Raw genomic sequence first — 21,052 nt, 5'->3', positions numbered from 1 at the left:
TTGTCGGGCTCCACCTGGCAGCCGACATTATTGAAGAGATGCCATTCCTAAACAGGGTGGCAATTCTTAGCGACTCTAGGGCCGCTCTCCACCAGCTTCTCCTCGACGAGCGCGCCCCACTCCTGGCGCAACGAGTAGCCTGCAGACTCCACGCACTGCAGCAACAGGGGTGCGATCTCTGTCTCCAGTGGATACCTTCCCATGTCGGTATTGCCGGAAACGAGTAGACGACCTCGCGAAGCGCGCCCACGAGCCCGCCGTGCCTTGCTTTGTCAGATGGAAGAGAGGCCAGCTCAAATAAGTGCTGTCCCCTAGTGAGAATTCAGATCTCAGCCGACCATCATCATCCGTACAACCGCCTCAAGCAAGGCCCCCAACACCGCATGGGTGAAGGAGATTTTGGGTTAGAGGCGGAGGTCATGTTCGGAACGAGTTCGAGCCTCCATACTCCGGCACGAGCGGCTCGCGGTGCATGTGAGCGCGCTACAAGCGCTTTCGTAGTTAGCGAACAGGTTCTTCAGAACTCCACAACGATCTTTCCTTGTTGTTGTGAGAAAATTATCATCGGTCGGCACCATGTCTGGGAGAATTGGAGTGTACCCAAATGACGTCTCTCCCGTTCCAGGTGGAACCAAAGTTCCTTCCTTATCTTAGCCAGTACCTCGTGGAGGCCTGGCTGTTTGTCAGTGTACGTCGCTTTGCATCTCGCAAGCCATACCTGGTAGCTACACTCGGTCATCAGGAGAGCAAATTGGTTCACCCCTTCCTTAGAAAGTGGGTTTAAAAAAACGGACAGTTTGGTATGGCACTCCCGGCAGTTTGAAGAGATTTTTCGTTCTCTCAATTAGTGCTGCCGGGATCAAGCACTCGTAAAATATGTGCTCAGGTGTTTCTTTTGCATTACAAAATGGGCAGTTTTCGTTGAGCCCGGCCTGAGCTGTTACAAAGGCTCTTTTTCTAATGGGTAGACACCCTCTAGCGAAACGCCACATAAATGATGCTCTACGTGCATTGAGAAAATCTGCCAAGATCAATTTCCAACTCGGTTTTTCAGCCGGTTTGTTGAAGTGCTCCAATTGTTTCGGGAGCTTCGGGGACAGGTGCTCAATGAGCACTTTGAGAGCCGTGTTTCTTATGTCAAAGTCTGGAATGACCTCCTTCAGTTTACATAGTGCATAGTGCATTCGCGGCTTCTTTATAAAAGGGTAGGGGGAATTCCGAGCGGGGTGCGGAATGTGGGAGAGGGGGGCCGGTGAAACAAACAATTCTCGTACTGAGGAAAAAGTAAGCCAGAGTCTTAAATAGCTCTAGACTCAGTTAGCTGAATGTCTGTGTCCACTTGGTATGTAAAGCTAGTGCCATTACATTCAAGTCTGGAACACCTAGGCCACCTTTAAATCGTGGTAGTTTTACTATTACTCTCTTAACTTTATCTGGTCCTCCATGCCAGAGGAAGCGAAATATTTTTTCTAGCTTCGTTTTTACTCCATTCGAAATATCAAGTACACTTGCGGGATGGCCCTGCTCTATCAAATATGTAGCCAAGCATTTTTATTTCTTTTTTGCGAGGCAGACCATGCAAACATCCTGATGATCCTAGCTCGGGAAGCAGGCTCATTATTGCGCTTTTGGCGCGGTTGAGGCTTGCTCCACTTGCTTGGCAGTACAAATCGACTGTGTTAAGCAAACTAGCAACCGAATCACTATCTGGTACGACCACCGTAATATCATCCGCGTATGCGAATATCGGGGTGCATGGCGGACCAACTGGAAGGGGAAAATTTCTAATGCCACTTTCAGAGAAAATGTTCTGTAATAGTAGCTCAATGGCTAGTATATATAGTAGCGGACTAAGCGGGCAGCCTTGGCGCACACCTCTTTCTATTGGAAAGCTTGCCGACGTTCTTCCCTGTACTAAGACCGCGGATGTTGGGCCATTGTACAAGCACTGGATTTGTTTGCGGAAATCTTTGCTAATTCCTGCCTGTTCTAGTACCTGGAAAAGATATTCATGGCTTACTTTATCGAAGGCTTTCTCTTGATCTAGTGAGCATACGTACCCTGGTAGATCTCTCGACGCAGCTCATGTTAATAGGTCCTTAAGGCCTAATCCATGCAATTCAGCTGATCTACCAGGAATACAGCATGCCTGGTAGGTCCCGACTATGTCTGTCAGTGCAGGTGTCAGACGAAGCGAAAGGCTTTTCGCGATAATCTTATAATCGCTGTTTAAGAGCGTAATGGGACGCCATGCTCCGAGGTCGGATGCTTTTGTTTCGTCCTTACATAATAGCGTAATTAATCCTTCTCTTTGCGAAACTGGTAATTTCCCTTCATCTAGGGAAGCGTTGACTAGTGCCGTGAAATATTTGGCCAGAAGGGGCCAGAATTTTGTGTAAAAGGCTGGTAGGAGGCGATCTGTACCTGGACTTCTGTTTTGTTTCATAGCCTTAAGGGCAAGGAAGAGTTCTTCGGCATCGAAGGGCATGTCCACAACTATTGGGCTAATTTCTGGGCTCTTCAGAGGGAAGCCCCGGGGAGTGCCTTGGGTTCTTTGATATAGTTGCTCATAGAAGAGCCTGGCAGCTTCTGTTACCTCTTCGGGCTTTGTTGTTGTTATCCCCGTGGCTGGGTCTGTGATTGCGCACAGGGCGGAACCCTTCGTCGCTAGCCGACGACGTAGGAGATGTCTCGAGCACCACGTTTCTCTTTCCCATCTTTCTGCGCGTGCTGTGGCACGCAGCCGGTCCCACCTTTTGTTGAGCAGGCTGTGGAGCTCTTTTCTTAGCTCGCACAAAGCACCTGCTATGCTTGGGCCTTGTGATAGCGGTGCGCTGAGTATTAAAATGGCGTCAGAGACTTTCCTTATCTCCTCGCGTTCCTGTCTGGCTAGCTTTGTGCCCCATGTTTGGAAGCATACCTTGACGGCTGCTTTGAATGACTCCCATGCTGTAGCTGTCGGCTCAGACTTGAGAGAGGTTTTTATCACGTCACTGATCTCATCAACTACGCGCGGATCCTCAAGTAACTTTATGTTAAGGCGCCAGCATCCCTTTGCTCGTGGCGCCAGACCGTAGTCAGTGAAGCGGAAAACTAAAAAAGAGTGATCGCTTAACGCAGTGGGAAATACCCACGCGGACTGAAAAGAAGTTACCAAGGTATTTGAAACATATAAACGATCGATGCGGCTTTCGAGGCCGCGAGCTGTCCACGTCATTCCAGATTGCCTGGGCTGTAAGGCTTTCCATGCATCTACGAGTCCTATTTCGTCTACCAAAGAGCGCAGTGCTTGCGCACCGTTGTAATCACGCCCCATACGCCTGGGCGTACCGCGTTTGGAGCGCCTGTCGTTCATTTCTAAGACACAATTAAAATCGCCCAGGAGAATGACCTTAGCTGGTCCTACAAGGTACTGCTCTAATGATTGAAAAAATTTTCTTTGACCGCGTTTACAGGGGGCATACACGTTAATTATTCTGTTGCCATTATCTAAATCAATGCTTAAAGTGCGACCTGCATTGTCCCGTTCATAGCGAAGTACTTTTACATTCAAGTCATGGAGAAAAACAATTGCGACACCGGCTGAACCCTTCCTTCCAAAATTCCAGTAAGATTTAGTGCCAAAGTTTACATCGAATTGCCGCATCTGATCGATGTGGTGAATATAAGTTTCTTGAAGTGCCAGGATATCAATTCCCATCTGGCGTGCCAATTTTATAGTTTCCTCTTGCTTAGCTGCTCTCGTCAAACCCCGAAAGTTGAGAGAAGCTATTTTGAGTGAAAGAGCCATCTTGGAAGGACGGGGGAAGGTGCGCCTAAAATACAGAGGTTAGGGGGGCAGCCTTCCCTTTACGGGGAGGCAGCGGCCAAGGGCACGCCCTCGCTAGACGACGAGTACGTATTGTCCGAAAGCTGGGAACAATCGCAATTGCTCAAGTGGCAGAATTGGCATAGGGGTCTTTGTAACTCCACTGACTTCATACTCTCTGCTTCACTATCTGAATTGCTCTCGTCCGAGCTGCGTGCGAGGATTTGCCGTTTGCAATGTGGCTTATCGCTCGAACCCTTGGAGCTTTCATTATCTGACTCTGTTCCTTCCTTGGTGGGGCTGGTGGTAGAGTTTCTCTTTTTTGGTTTCCTCTTACGTTTGACAGCCGCGTTCGGGGTCTCTCCAGCGTCTTTTGCACTGACGCTTGGGGTAACGGCAGTGACCTGCTCTTGGTTACCCTCTGGTGCTCCCTGTTCGGTACTGACAGGACTTGCCTGCTCGCCGTTGCTAAAGGTTTGCTCTGTTGGCGGGCGCGGGCTTTCCTCAGGCTTTTTCTTATCTTGGGAGCTGTTTGCCACTGTCGCCAAAAGTTGGGGGAACACTGGGCGTGCCTGCTCCCAGTAGTCGGCCACGACAATGTTTTCTTGTTCACCATCCAACCCCTGACTTGCCACCGCGGCAAACGTGCGTTTCTCGCATTGGCTGACCGCGTGGTCTTCTCCGCATTTCGGGCATGGGTCGTTGCAGACGTCGTGGCCGTATGCCCCGCATCTCACGCACTGCGGAGTGTCACAGGAGGCGCCAAAATGGCCTTCCTGACCGCAGCGCCTACACACTCGCACTACACCTTGAAACTCGCATTGAACAGTGGTGTCAATGATTGGGTACCGCAGATTTCATTTCAATTTTCACGCGGCGGATGCCGGTGGTTACTGAAGGAAACCCAGGCACACTCTCTCGTGTCACGCTGAGAATCTTGCCGTATTTCTCCATCGCCTTCGTCAATTCAATGTCCTGGTGTTCGGCAGAACATCCGAAAACACCGAAAACCTTCGCTCGGGTTCCTCGATACTCGAACTGCACGGCAGTCTCCCGAATTACGACGACAGGTTCGGTTAAAAACCGCTCGACCGCTGCGCGCGTTTTCAGGAAGATTTCATACTTCCCACCAGTGAAGTCTTGCACTCCACCTAATTCACTCTTGGTGAAATTCTGCGTCAGACATTTTGTCAATTCAACAGTGGTTACGCCTTGCGGGACACGCCCGAAGAACGTAAAAGGCTTGAGCCGCTTTTGGCTCGCCATCGCGGTTGCGCAGCCGCGTGGCTCGCGCTATCTAGGCCCACAAAATTACGTCTATCTAGCACACACTAGATATACCAACACAACCTGGAAAACAAGGAAGTAAGGAAGCGCCGGCTTACCGCCGAGGTTGGGGAATCCTAAGCACTGGGGTAGTCCGTCTCCTTGCCGCCCTTGCCCTGCGACACCCCGACAGCCGCGTCGCACAAGAGCGCCCGCCACGCCTTCTTACGGAATCCGGTTTCACGAGAAGAGAGCGCGCCTTCCTCCTCGCCCTCCGGACCGGTTCCGTCTGGCCTGCCGAGCGAAAACATCGCCTCCGCGGAGCCCCCTCGCCTCTCTGCCAAGACTGCAGCGCTTCCGAAACGCTGCAGCATCTCCTCTGCGAGTGCCCTGCATTCTCCACGGCGCGCGCCACCCTCGCCCGCATTTACCGTGCGCACGGCCTCCCATGTTCCTCAACACACGAAATTCTGCACCCCTCGGGCTGCTCTTCAAGTCACCTGAAGCTCTACCGTGCCCTCCTGAGCTTCGTTGACGACACCGGCCTAACTGACCGTGTCTAAACTTTGACCTCCCTTTTCCCGCGCCTCCGGCGCCTCGGATGCTGCTGCTGCTCTCTCTGCGATCTTTCTCTCCTCTAACTGTCAATCCCACTTCCCCTCTGTGCAACGCGGTTGAGGTGTGCTCTATTGAGAGACAGTTATCGCGTTGCACTTCACCCAACTTTTCACCCCTTTCCACAACAATCTCCAATGTAGCAGTTTAGACCTCCCAGCGTCGTAATCGGAGTACGACGTGTTTTGTGTTGCTCCCCGCGCCGCCTTTGTTCTTCTCCCACGACCGCTCCTACGGGAGTTGAGCTTTAGTTGTTTAACTGAGTTATTGTGTAGGTAGGCGGCTACATTCATCATGTAGCCCCCCAGCCCAGCGCCATCACCATGGGCGACCAATCGGACGGTGACTCCGGTTTTGCGCCAAGCGGCACCCCCGGCTGCTCGCGAAACATGGAGGCCCTCCTACAAGCCTCCCGAAGGCTCTTCCTCCGTGATGAGGAACCACCCGAGGCCCATCAACCCGCCTCCAAGAACGGCAAGGCCGGAAAAAGGAAGCGCGCAACCAAGCGCCTTCCCCTCTCCCGCCTACGTTCAAGCACGTCTGGCCCTGCGAAGGCCCAAAAACGCAAAGGCCGCAGCCTCCCACGACGCTGCAGCTACCTCAGACGCAACTGTGAGCCATGATCTCGCCCCCTCCCAAGCCGTCGAGAAACCAACCAGTTCTCCCGTGCATGGCGAGATCGACTCGCCTCCTGAACAAACACAGTGTGACGAAACAGTGCACACCCCCTCACCCCCCCATCACTTGGATGCATCCGTGGCCTGTGCGGCCGACAAGAGTAGTAGTAAGTGGTTCGTGAGGAAAGGGAAAGGTTGACGCTGCCTTGGAGTCGCAGATATGGCCGCCGGTACCTCAGGAAGCTCCTCGGAGAGTAAGTCGACGGCCAAGTGGAGGCCTGCCACCTCCGCTGCAGTCGAGCTGGCGTGTCTGGGCAGTCGACACTGCCTGCTCTTCTGCAGGGCTGGTGCCGTGCAGGCCGCCGTGGCAGAGCCGGTGTCCGGTACCACCGATCCGTCGACGTACACCAGGAGGTGGTCTCCGAGGGTCTCATCGAGGAGGCAGGCGGCCGTCTGCTGCAGGGCGCAGGCAGGCGAGCGCCTCTTGGAAATCCCGGGGAGCTCCGTGGCGATGGGGACTGGGGGCCTCTGTGGTGGGGGCAGCTGTACCACGTTCACCGGAGGATTGCCGACCACCTCCTCGTAGAGGGGGCACAGCTGACCCATCTGTGAGGATGGCCGGGACTGGAGGCGACGCAGCAGGCCTCTGCCGTCAGGAGCATGGTGGAGGCGGTCGACGTGCCTTAGCCCCTACTGCAGGAAGAGGAGCGACAGAGGCCATGCTCCAGCCTCTGCCAGGGTGGTGGCGATCTGGGAGCTCCGAGGGACGCCCAGGCAGAGTCGGATGGCTGCCCGCCCTATCGGAAAAAACAGCATGGTGGGTGCTGGAAATAATACTGGGTATAATGGAAAGCGTGTCGGGCATGATGGAATTCATGGTGAGTATAGTGGGCAGTGCTGGGAGGGCTGTGCCCACTATGGTGGGCAGTGCTGGGAAGCAGCGGGCAGTATGGTGGCCGTAGTGTAAACAATGGTGGGTAACGTTCTACAATGCTGGGAGGCTGTGCCCATCATTTTGGGCATGCTGGAGAGGAACGGGCAATAGATGGGTATAGTGTGAAGGATGATGGGTTGTGCTATACAATGCTGGGATATAGGAGCCAGATACTGGGTAAGAAAGACACAATGGTGGGCATGCTTACTTTAAATAGCCATGGCCGTAATGGGTGACACTCGAAAGCAGCGAGCAATACAGTGGGCACAAAAACTCATAGCATATACAGGGACAGAGTTACTAATTTTTGATACACGGAGTTGCAGTTTTAAATGCCAATTTAAGCACAATTAACGGAAAGGAAAGCCCATAGTAGCATTTCTGATATGCTGGAATGAAGGTTTCATTCTGTTGTGAATAATCGTGAAACCATGCTATTGCACTATTATACATATTTATATGTTACGACTAAAATCTTTCTTTTATGAGTGGAAATAAAACTGAACAAGTTCAAATTTTTATGGATGTAGAATGATGTTCAGCCTAAGTTTTGTGTCAATCGGCAGTATTACGTGGTACAGCTACAATATAACGTATCTGTGTGTCCATGCATGCCTTTTGATCTGCCCCTAACAATCGCACTTCGATTCGGCAACATCCTTGTTGACTTCATTAAGAAGGGGTCAGTTCCAACTCTGGTGTAGTCACAGCATTTAAATAATGCTGCTAAATACGTAATGCAATGAACATCTACAATTGGGAAATCCGGACATCAGGCACACCAATCTGCACAACAGGTGACTGAGTATATAAATGCTAAGTGTCCCAATCACAAAATAAATTATCAATAGTGTTCTGTATAAGTACTGTTACAAGGGGATGCATTGTCTTCTACTTATTAAAGCTGTAAATTGTGCTAGCGTAGACGTAGGCATTAAATAGACCAACCACCAATTTTGGTCGTACTCATCTTTTTAATTGCAATAGTTCAGGCTTAAGTTACTGGTCAAGGATCTCCAATACTGCAGAAGTGACAAGAACATTGAACATTCTTAAGAATTTTTCAGTGTGCAGTCACAGCCGTGTTTGTTTCCTATGCTGGAAACAGTGATAGGTAAACACCATGGCAATTTAAACCAGCACATATGGGAAGCTGACTAGCGTGGCCTTAGCCATAAGAAATAATATTGTTTATCGAGTCAATGTTATACAGTTCGTGCTCCTTGAACTGCTCAACTATTTCTGAAATGATAACAATGTGTCTTCATGGTTTCCTGTCCACTGCTTTGGTCACATACAAGTCAAGCCAAGCCATATGTGTACTTTGTAACAAAAATAATTAGGTGTTCAAATGCAAAATGATGCTTTTACTACAGCTGTACTTTGACAAGTGATGCACAGTTCAGCATATTGCCATTCAGAAGTATATTGTCTCTTGAAAACCTTAGCGATCTGGAGCAAAGAATTTCAGCTTCAATGCACAATGAGAACTAGAATCCGTACGAAACTGCAATATGGTGTAATGCGTATCTAAACGCAAAGAGGGATGCCAGTTTTACCATTGTATTTGCTGCCACATAAGCAGCACAGCTTGTAAGCATGAAGTTTTTTATACCACAGTATGCATGGAATAAAACACGACACCTATAAAATATAAGGAATGTGCTTTAAAATAATATGCTGGCTTTTGCAGTCACATTGCAGGAATCCAGCCCTAGTACTGTTTCACAGTAATGTGTCACAAAATCCAATTTCTCACTACCTTTCTTCACAATCTAAACTAGGTAATTTCTATATAAGCCACGAACAATGTGTTCGATTCCATCTCAAGAAATAATAATGTTTTCATTTCCACCAAAATTTCATTTTAGGTTCGGTGCACTTGTCAAACTTATTTGTAGCATTTTTTGTCAAAAAGTGCAGTAACTAAAACCACTGTTGACCCATATTAGAACAAAATAGTGTGCCATTTGTTGGTCATGGCAGCCAGTTGATAAGTAAAAAAAAACATTTTGCTTCAAAATGGGTTACTTGAGGACACATTTACCGCTAAAAAGACAAAGCACAGATGGAAAAACAAGACAACACCATGATCCGGTCTATTCTACATCTTTGTAGTGGTGTATACATGTCCTTCAGTAAACACCAACTAGGCCAAGAACAAGTTCAAAAAGTTTGATCTTCACAGCATTGTTTATTCAACATCTCATACACAATATAATACATATAACAAATAAAACATTCTTTTCAGCTTAGGCAGCATACAATGTTCCAAAACTTGAGCTGTTTTAGACCTTAATGCTATAATGCAATAACAAAAAATACAGCAGATAAACAGAGAAACAGGTTAGCAAATCATGTGCTTTACAGTGGGCAAACAGGAAAACACGTAAGAATACCTTAGGTGAATTTAAAGGTACTGATGTTCATTCACTGAAAGTACTAATATATTGTCACTGTTGAGAATCGACAAAATATCTCAATCAGAAAAGTAGAGGTGCATGCTGAAGAAGTTAACAGCAGAATATAAATCGCTACAACACTGCGCCTGTACATTTTGGATGCACTGTCAAGAGACACAAAAGAACCAGAGCAGATTTGTAGTTTTCTGGTAGTGCACAGTAAAGCAGCAAGCAGCAGTTGCAAGCCATTGGTCTCATTGACAGGCCTGTTATGTTGCCTGTATGCTAAAATGCTTGTAAGCTGAATCTTTACAAGAAGCGTAGATTGAGCTTACTATTCAGAACTCACTCCCTTGACAAGTCTCTAGACGCAACCTGTGGCACTTGCGACACGAATGAGCTAGCGTTAGCACGCTGTCTGCTAAGGAGATGCCCTGCGTTCTCTCCTTGCTGCAAAAGACCTGCCTTGCTCGGCTACAGAGCTTAGTTCTTAAGCTAAATGACTATCCGTCCAAGAAGTACCCCTGCCCGCCATATACGACAGCTTGATCCTGTGGCAACGAGCGCCCACATAGACTGGTAAAATCGTGGGCTCTTGCGGGAGAGGAACAACCGACACCCGATCTCTTAGCGTAGCATTTTTTAATCTTTTTGGGAACACTAGCCCGTGCTGGAGCGTGCCAGCACGGGCTAGTGCTGGCACGCTCCATAATCCGTACGAGCATGGACCCTTTCTGCACTATCACCAGAATCGGCCCACTTTTCAGCGTGACATCACCACCAGCACCACCACCTCCGAAACTTGTGAGCCTATAAAGCTTCGCTTAAAAATTATTGCATGTAGTACTCCCTCTACTCTCGAGCATGGATAAGAAATGACACAAGAGCATAAAAACAGGCACAGAACACAAGCTATATACAATGAAGGCAAATGAAAGGCAGATAGGACAGGTTGAACAAAATGTAACAAAACCACTTTTGTTAACATGTATGAAATAAAGCTGCCTCTTGTTTACAAGTAAAAGGAATTTTTGTTTTTGCATGTTAATCAAATAGTCATCATCATCAGCATACTGTGTATTTCCACTGCAGGATGAAGGCCTCTAAAAAAATTAAATTACAGGGTTTTGCGCACCAAATCCACCACTTGATTATGAGGCACGCATGCGGGACTTCGGATTAATTTCGATCACCTGGGGTTCTTTAACGTGCACGTAAATCGAAATACACAGGTGTTTTTCGGCCTCTCCCTGTGATCTCCAATTACCCATGTTGCGTTAGCCGAATTTAACTGGCACCTGTAAATTTCTCAATTTAATTAGCCCACCTAATCTTCTGCCATCCTCGACTGCAATTCGCTTCCTTTGCCGCCCATTCTGTAACTCCAATGATCCACTGGGTATCTGCCCTAGGCACCACATGACCTGCCAACCTCTATTTTTTTCTCTCAATGTCATTTAGAATATTTGTTACAGCCGTTTACTTTCTGGCCCAGACCATTTCTTTCCCTTAATTTGCAGTTACACTTCAAATAATATATATAGCTCAAATAGCCCATATGAAAGTGTCACCTATCACCAGAAGCACATACTTTGATAGGAGCTTTGTAATGCTTCCACATTACGTAAATGCAATGCACATTAGCATTCCCACCTTGATTATCCTTCTGTCCATTCCTACATTTGTAAATGAGGTCACTATTCTTCGTCAGTTGCCTCTACATTGCCCTCTCAGCAACCCAGCCTTCCCTCAGGGTCCTAGTGCTTAAAGATTTGTGCATATTTTATTGCCACCTCTTAGGCAGACCGCAGTCCTCCTTGCCAATATCAGAGCTCTCATACTGATATTTATTTAGGTGCAAAAAGGGCAAAGAGAACAAGGTACACACAGATACAAATGTCCATGTGTTTGTTGTTCCATCCCCATTTTACACTGAAAGTTCGACCTAAGATCAGCTAGCCCAGCTTGCAGTTTTTAAAAAGCAGCTACCATTTTTCAATTCCTGGCCAAACCATCAAAGCCATCCATTTTGACATCTCTCAATGTCAATGACTTGCTCAATTGTAATTATTCTAAAACCATAAAAACCTCACGTCCATTTCTCATTCCAACCATATTTCTTCAGAATGCTGGACTTCTTATTCAGGATTTGTTCGGTTCCGTATGGCATTGCCAATCAGACGTGTTGTTCTTTCTACTTGTCTTATAATGCGTTAAGAGAACTCTTAAATTTCCTAAATTTTTTTCATTCTGCCTGCATCATGATGGTTACTTTAACCACGCTGCTTTTTCCAACACAATTTTTTAAAGCTACTAGAGATGAGGCCTACAGACTGAGCTTTCAATACATCTAATGCGTCATAGCCACATTTTCTGATAAAGTACAAGGAATGCTGAAGCTGTACTGGCATGAATTAAAATCATGTTTTCTCCATGTGTGCACTGTTCCGTACAATGTTCTAGCAGCTTAGAGGCACTATCCAACCACTTGTTTTAGCCGTCTTGTCACCTGCCACTTAAAGTATGCTGTGTTTATGACGAGACCCAAAAGTAATTGGAGTTGCTTTTTTTCATTAAAACAGTTTGTCAAGCATTACCAAATATTAATTACCTGCAAAGAACTTAGCCAGAGACAATACATTCCTCCCAGTGCTTTTAAACATGTTCAAAACTGCTCTCGAACCTTTGAAATCAAGTTTCCCTCAGTGCTTCATTCATTTTCCTCGTTACCTCCTCTATATTCTAAACAGGCTTTCTTGTAACTCTTTCCATGCCAAGGACAAGTCTCATTTGTCAAGATATTTCCTTTTGTATAACGATTGTCACAGACAAATGAAGTGTAATCAATTTGGTATGAATGCAGATACACTAGATGGTGCCAGATTCACAAATACTAATGTTTTCTTGAGCATTGCTGGTAGGAACAAGCAGAAATCTGGTTCCTCTGGATTTTTAAAATGGTCGCACAGAGTTGTGCAGCTACAGTGAAGAACTGAACCTTTTTCATTGCTGGAATCGTGTTGTTGGATCTTTGTTCCGTTCAACTAAACAATTAGATCTGGCAAGCTCTAGTATGTCATGTGTGGAGCTTTATCAAAGTAGTGCTGATCATAGTGAGAAATAGCTTGAACCATTGGCAGCCTGCCTTGCATCGACACCGCTCGACGGAAACGCATTGTAGCCTGTGCCTGAGCAAATGACATTCCTCACAATGCTGGGTACCACATGGAGAACAAGAAAAGCACAGCTTGGCTTCTATACCAAAAAATAAGAAGCTTCAATTGTTTTTTTAGTAGTTATGCATCGCTATACTCAAAAACAGGAATAAATTTGTAGTAATTGGCAACTGAAAATAGCAAATGGACTGGTGATATTTCAATAACGATAGCTCTTAACAATGAACGAGTCATTAAAAATTTAGTGATTAACAGAAAACAAATTGACATGAAAAAGTTACGCCCTTGCTTTAGCCTTGGAAATTACTTCCCGGGGGCAAGATTCAAGGAGCAGGTATGTTGTACGGTTGTCATCCCACATTTTGTCAAAAAGTGCCACATGCTCTGTGGGCGAGGGTATTGCTGTGGTGCACAAGCCCACTGCACATTCCCACAATAAGGCATTTCCTCCTAACCACATCACATAATTACTTATGTAAATATGCTAGTTGACTGCCCGGACTTACAGTACACATTTAAAATTAGCAAGCCTTTTGATGTCAAAAAAATTCTCAGGACAGGAATGAACTAAACTAAGCACACAGATGTTATGTCCACCACAGCAAAACTGATGCAGTCAATAGAGGCTTATAAGAAAGCAATGCAGTGAGCAGACTTGACTTTGCACAAGGTCACTGCTTGCCTTCGGAAACAGTGTAGTATGTGTATCTAGTACTACTAAGTGGTTCATTTGGAAAGGGAAGGGGTTGGCGCTATCTTCTGCAGCCCTTGAGGGAGCACGGCTCAGCGCCAACAGGGAGGGGAGAGTGGGAGAAAAGGAGGGTGTAAAGGAAGGTGTTGGTGTCGCCATGGCAGGGGCGAAGCAGACCGGCGGGCAGGAACGGGGTCACGCCATCCGGAGGGTAGGGCCTTGACAGCTTGCAGCTGTGTGTATCTAGTGACGTACATCAGTTTTAACGCCCCTCTCCCACCTGAATGAAAAATTCTTACTTTATGGGCCCCCTCTCATTATGCATTTACAACCAAATTTAATCTCTTTCAATTTTGTTTGGCAAGTCACAAATGAATGTTTTTTCTTCATTTGTGAAATTTATGTACATACAGGTGTCGGCCACCTCCTCTGGAAACAATAAATCTAAATCACTGTCTGGTGACAAGAAGCATTCCTTAATGTGAGGAGGCACTGCAGTTGTATCAGCAATAATTAGTGGCCTGCAGAAGAGAGCACAAATGTCTGCCTCTTTTACAAAGAGTATCTTTTCAATGCATTTGTAGCAGCTGCTGTTTGTTCTGATGAACCTTGTGTCCGACTTAGATGCCCTTTGGTAAGCAGTGCTGTGAAAGACTTGTTTGTTCATCACAAAACACTCATACTCCACAGCCCTCGTTATGGATATCCCACAGGAATGGCGAAGTTTGTCCTGTTCATCAGCACTGAGGACTCTATCTTTTCCCCTCCCCAACAAAGTCAAATTGCAAACATTCAATGCCTTTTTTATGGGTGGGTAACCAATGAACTCATTGCAGAGCTCTCTTTCTGAAGGAGACAACAGGACACTTTCTATCAGCTGATTCAGCTTTTGTGCCATGATGACTCGTTCAGTTATCTGCCATGGCAGCCCGTTTGCAGCTGACACTAGGCGCACAATGCTGCCATTCCCCCCCTCGAACACAAACGCTGAATGTGCCCAAAGTGGTCCAAGTGAGCGAGCACAGTTTGCCAAGTGTTGCAGGGCGTGGACATTGAACGTCATGAATGCTGTGCCGTATAACGTCTCGCAGCGGCAAACAAAATTGCTCAAGAGGGCCTCTGAAAAAGAAAGCATTGCCTCAAGATGTTGCAAGTGTTTAACAGTACTTCAAAAGAACTTTAACACTGCAAAAATTATTTCAGTAAGTTAAGTTCTGTAAACATTACACAACATAATTTCCAATTAAAAGGTTTAAACAACCACGAGCTGCACTGTAGGCTATGAGAAATACCAAATGTTGGACACACTAGATTAATTGTGACCACCCAGGGGTGTTTATTATGCATATACAGTTAAACCTGGATGTAAGAAATACCAGGATTTAAAAAAAATTTCATTTCCCAACCCCGCTACCCCCCACAGAAGCCCATGTATTTCTGACCTCGACGTAACAAAGGCATTGTGGCAACTGACCTTGATGTAACAAATTTTCTACGCTCATCATTTATGATCGTGAGCAGTAGCTCTGCCGAAAATTTGGGCAAATAATGCTTAACGTTTGTAACTGATGAATAAGGCAAGCGGCCAATCCCAAGAGGAACGCATGCGATCGCCGCGAGCCAGAGCAATAGAGTCAGTGTGCCGCGATGATGAAAGTCGCTAGCTCCCTTAGTGCCGCTCTGCCACAAGCGGAGAGCCTCTGCATTTTTCGCTTATGCATCGTGACACCAGGTGTCACTACCGTGCCTTCTTGTGTTTCAGTATTTTTTTAGGCTTATGCGTGTTGGCGTGGCACCGAAGTCGGTTTTTCATTGTATGGTGTAGAGTTTATTAGAATGGGTGAGTGGGTCCAGCGGACGCCTTAGCAAGCACTGAGGGTGAAGCAAAAAAGGCGGAAAATGTGGCTGCACTGCCATCGCTTCACTGAATCTCCGGCCAACAAATGTTGGCTCCGGCTGTTTCGGCTGCGCTCATTGGCTGAGGCGAGCTCGCGGGCTGAGTAGCTGTTGTCTGCTCAACGCACCGTCGTTGTTGCGTCGTTTGCGTTCTTTCCGCCACTCTTTTTCCATTTGATTTACAATAGGTCGGTGGGGAATAAATTCAGTGTTACCGCCACCGAGTATCCGCCTGTCAAAGCTCCATGCAGCTGCGGTAGGGTCTCTAATGCGACAAGCGTCTGGCCAGTGAGCGGGGCCGCTCATTCGGGAGAAAGCGACGGTGGCGCCACCTGGATTTTCAATACAAAATGTCTCAGCGCAGAGCCCTCATTGGACCCACTCCCCCAATCTAGTACACTGTAGTATGGTGGCACAGTGGCAGGTTTGTGAACGTGAGAACGGACGCGACGCGAGTGTTAACTTCAGCAGTGTGTCGCACATATCTCACGGTGTTTGTTCACTTCGACAATGAGTTCGGCGAGGAAGCGCAAAGTTTTGTCTTTTGAGGACAAGCTTTTAATAGTGATTGCGGTCACCGCTGTTTCAACATACCAGCCTGCCCCCTGTCGACTATCTTGAATGCGAAAGATAGCATTCGCAGTGCAGTGGAGTCAGGTACCAGTTCAAACAAAAAAAGGATGAACTTGTCGACTTACGCCGAAATGGACAAAGCCGTGTTTATGTGGTTTTTGGACACACGGACTCAGAACGTGCCCATAAAAGGCGCGATCTTGCTGCAAAAAGTGAAGAATTTTGCATGCATACTGGGCCACGAGGACTTCAAAGCAAGCAACGGCTGGTTGTAAGGATTTAAGAGCCGAAATGGAGTCATCGGGAAAATCATTAGCGGCGAGTCTGCCTCTGCCAACAGCAATGCTTCTGCATCATGGGTGGCCAAAGAAGCTGCTTGGCATTTTGAGTCACTGCGAGGCGGCTGACGTCTACAACGCTGATGAGACGGCTGTTTTATCAGATGTTGACAAATCATACGCTGGCACTTAAAGAAGAAGACTGCCGCGGGGGCAAGCAAAGCAAGCTCCGCGTGATGGTTTTGCTTTGCGCCAACAGCGATGGCAGTGACACAGGAATCCCGTTAGTTATCTGGAAAAGTTCCCAGCCCAGATGCTTTAAGGGAACGAAGCGAATGCCAGTTAAATATGTGGCCAATTCAAAAGCGTGGATGTCGCGGGCTATCTTTCCCTACTGGTTGAAAGGGTTTAACGAAGACGTCAAGCATCAAGGCCGGCAAATCTGCTTGCTGCTTGACAACTGCTCCTCGCATCACGTCGATGGCCTTCAGCTGTTAAACATCGAGTTTATATTTTGTCCTCTCAATTACACATCCTTGATACAGCCATTGGACAAAGGAATTATCAACCACTTCAAATGCTGCTACTGCCATCGGGTGATGGATAAAATTATGCTGAACATCCATTTTGAATGGCAAACGAAGATAAACATATACCAAGCAATTGAGATGCTTGCCGCATCGTGGCAGGAAGTTGGAGCGCAGACGGTGTCAAATTGCTTCACCAAGGCCCAAATAGAGGTAGTTCAAGCTGGATCCTGCGACGACAAAGAGGAGCCCGAAAACACACCTGATGTCCCCAAAGTGTGGGATGCGCTACGTGCGAATGGTGGTGTGCTCACGACGTTGAACTTGATGTATTTTTGTATGCTGACAATGGCGCTGTATGTACTGAAGAAATGTAAGATGCGGCGCTTGTTGAAACCATGCAAGATTGCAGTGATAAGGAAGGTGCATCAGAGGCAGATCTGCTGTTTGCCGTGCCTGCCGCGAGAGAGGTGATGGACGCGTTGGACCTCTTGCGTCGTTCCATCGGCGCGCACGATGATGAAGCCGCATTGCATGATTTAGCTTGTTTGGAACGCCGCTTGATGTCATCAATATATCAGTCATCAAGTGATATCAGCCTCGTTTTGTGTTGTTTTTGCATGCTAATTTCCGGTTTTTGACGTGAAACTGCATGTAACAAAACCCTGTATATAACGAAATACTTCGGACTTTCTTCAATTTCGTTACATCCAGGTTTAACTGTATATCTAAGCACATAGGCACACTATAAAATTGCAGTGCTTCGGAATTCAATGCAGCATTTACTAATTACATGGTAAAACGAAAACTACCTGCTCTGTCAATGTCACGGGCATCCAATTCTTCCTGAAGGAGGATGTGGATGCCTTCTGAGAGCCGAGACAGGTGCTTCCAATACTCGGGGTGCAGGATACCATCAAGGCAAGGGAGTGCATAAAACAATATCCAGTGCCTCCATTCTGATGCCTTCCAGTGGCCGCGATCTTTGAGTGGGCGTGGCAGCCTGGTCACGCAGTGTGGGGGCTTTATGGCAAGTAGCCGTGACTCTATCTTTGCAGCAACTGAAGGTGCACCTGCAAACAGAAATAATGTAGAGTTAGTCACATATAATAAAAAAATTATTAAAAACACACTATTTCTCAATAAAAACAAGCAACTACATTGCCGTCTTCATGCTTGCCTCTACATAGTGACTAAACATCATGCATACACCTGATGCATTTCATACAACTTGCATTCACCACAAGCTATGCAGCCACAAAGTGTGCTTCAGTAAAAAGCAATCGTTTCACAGTTACAGTTGAAAGTACCTGAAATCATGGTATTTACATGACTATGACAATGGCTCATCGCATTGCATTTCCAACACATCGCACACATGTAAATGGTGGAAATGTCATTCTAGCACAGGAAAACTAAGTGGGAAAACTAGTGGAAATCCAACTAGCCCAACATCAAACTTTGCAGTAAACGGTGGTAATGCCCAAGGAATTGAATGCAGCACTGACATTGCTCTGCGTTGTGAATAGTAGCTGTGACGGTGAAGTAAATTTACTCAACTAAGTTCCGTTCAACAGAAAGGTGGCAGATTGGGCTAGTTGGCAGTCAAATAATTTTGTTGCAAGAGCATATGGGTCGACACCAAAACAAATAAGACAAAGAGACGGACGGGTCAGGTCAGGATCAACATTGGCTCAAACTTCATATGCACACCTTGACAGAACTGAAGCTTGTGCATTCCAAGTTCGGAGGCATGTTTAGACTAATTTTGAGCGTGATTATAACTATATATACAAGCAAAGGCACTGCAGATATCACATTGTCAGTTCAATGGCCAATCGTGAGGGGTTCGGTCGAGTGATCATGGTCAACACACTGACTTTGTAGGTGCCGTCGACAAGAAGGCCAGTCACACTATGACAACTCGTGCCTGTTGCTTGCGGTCACTGTCGGCCTATTAAGATAAAATGGTCTGAGCGACACGCTGTGCTGAATAGTTGGCCAATCGCTGGCGTCGCAGTGCCTTGTCAATCCCTTCTCGACCCAGTCTTACCGCACCTTAAACGAGTATGTGAAATCAGGCACGCACTGCCACCACCAGCAAGAGAGAGCCAATGCTGCAAGAAGAGTGTAAGTGTCCCAAGTGTAACGCAGGGGTTTATCAATAAATTTGCTAGCCATCAAGGCAAGGTGGCAACTACATGGTTCACGGTGCAGTTGGGACGAACCCCTGGAAGATGTGTTTAAGTAGAGTTGCAGTCTTACACTACACACATCTTCGGCACAGCACTGACGTAGACCTATATACCAGTGGAGTTACAACGCGGTATATGGCACGAGTTTTTGCAGTGCGCATCTGTGTGCATCTTTTGGGGGGGGGCGACTTTCCCCCAAAATCAGACTACACAGCTGCACGCACATCCCTTCCAAAACGTTTTGCGATTAATCTGCTAGGGCAGGGCACATGTGCCATCGTGCCGTGAAAAAGATGCGATTGTCTAAAAGACTCACATAATTTTAGAAAAAGTCACCATGTCCTTATGTACCTTCGAGGTTATACTCAGCACTATGCCACAGAAAAACACCCTCTAGAAAATCAATTTTTGATCCCCTTAAGTGCATGGACAGTATTTTTTTATGACTACATACAGTAGGATGTGCTGGGGCGGTGTTCTGTAAGAGTCTACTTAGTGGACTGTCCATTTCGGCTGTCGCTGATTGGCTGCTGCTTGACGTGCAGGAAGGTGCCAGCCAGTCTCCTTTCTTCCTGCACATGAAGCAGCAGCCAATCAGCGACAGCCAAAATGGACAGTCCACTAAGTAGACTCTTACAGAATACCGCCCTTGATGTCTGACTAACTGGGACCTCAACCTGAGTATATAAGAAGCAGTGACTGTTGTTGCAGTCAGATTTTTGTGTTGTATACTGGACATACAATGCAATTTTGAGGACTGCTATTCTGCTATCCTCAAAATAGCAAGTCATTCTACACTCTAAGCTATGTGGCAAGATATCCAAATGACATGTGAATGATCAAGCAACACCGAAATAAACTGCATATAACTTCAAATTGCTACATTACCAACATAGAAGCGCTGGTTGCAGTTTGTAGATGAAAGGATCGTCTCAGTCAGTTGTTTGGTGACACCTTGAAGTACACAGTGCATGTACTCCACACTCTGACCATTCACGAGATCAAAACCTAGAATGAAAGCATGCTTTGTGTGAGTCAACACAGTTCACAGTAGTGTGTTTAAAATAGCATATTAATTGTGCCAAAAACAAGAGAATAAAAGCTCAGAAAATTACTTGCAGGTATTGCATTCATCCAACCAACCAACCAACCAACTGCTAGCATAAATACAAGCACTTGTTAAAACGGTGAAAGTTGGCCAGGTTGGTTTTGATTCAATGTGAAGCAGCACCAACTTTTGAGTAAAATTTGAGTAAGATTTTTCCTATTCACTGTGAATTCACACCACAAGGGATAATAGTCAGAAAGGAAAGAGCGCTGTTTTCTCTTCTATCTGCTATCTTTAGCGGGAAAACTTTTCATTTTGCTATGAAATTGAAAATCGTCCAAAATATTCTAAAATTAGGAGCACTACACAGTGCTCATGCCACCGAGGTGCTATCTAGTTCAACTGCAATGTTGTTTCCAGTATATGCTAGAAACAAACACTTGACTAAAAGCAGCCATAAACAGCTTGACTGGCCCAGAAGGCACTGTACATAACAGCGCAAGAACACTTTGCACTCTTGAAGGGCACATAATCAAGAATATTAACAATGTAATTGAAAGCATACTAAACAATGACAAAAAGAAATGTAAAAAGAGAAATTTTCAACACTGTCATAGGGCACACCAGTGACAAGATAACCAACATGCAATATTCTGAAAGGGTCTGAACTTGAGCTTGTTGTTTGGCTTCATTATGGGGAAACAGCGCGAAGAAACGGACACCATTTAGCCTGTCCATCTTTCTTGTCTCTGCTTTTTTTTTGCGTGTGCTGTTTCTTCGCAATGCAATCTTCACAATTACATAACGCAACAACTGCTTACTAACAATATAAGAAACACATTAGACCTTTTTCACTCGCATAAAACCCACAAAAACATGCAACTGCACCAGAGGACACACATTTTGTAAAAGCAAAACTAAGCAACACAGACACCTAATGTAACCATTTGTTACACTATTTCATTTTGCCAGAATTAGCGGCCAATGACAATTATGCATGTGTCAATGACAGCTTATATAAAGATA

At 46.4% G+C, this 21,052-nt stretch overlaps 1 protein-coding gene across 1 annotated transcript; it reads right to left on the bottom strand.

Moving 5' to 3' along the window:
* Positions 1-8,239: 8,239 nt before the first annotated feature.
* LOC119459239 (uncharacterized) lies at positions 8,240-20,027 on the bottom strand. The gene is made up of 4 exons (XM_037721057.2): positions 19,867-20,027; positions 17,596-17,856; positions 14,221-14,628; positions 8,240-8,262 (listed from the first exon to the last, which is right to left on the bottom strand). Exons 1-4 carry the CDS (start codon positions 19,949-19,951, stop codon positions 8,240-8,242), a joined length of 777 nt encoding a protein of 258 aa, XP_037576985.2. The 5' UTR covers positions 19,952-20,027.
* Positions 20,028-21,052: the final 1,025 nt, after the last annotated feature.

This window comes from Dermacentor silvarum, chromosome 7 (assembly GCF_013339745.2).
Source record: "Dermacentor silvarum isolate Dsil-2018 chromosome 7, BIME_Dsil_1.4, whole genome shotgun sequence".
NCBI classification, from domain to species: domain Eukaryota; kingdom Metazoa; phylum Arthropoda; class Arachnida; order Ixodida; family Ixodidae; genus Dermacentor; species Dermacentor silvarum.
The sequence above is the reverse complement of the archived record's forward strand: the minus strand, read 5'-3'. Positions and strand labels throughout refer to the sequence as shown.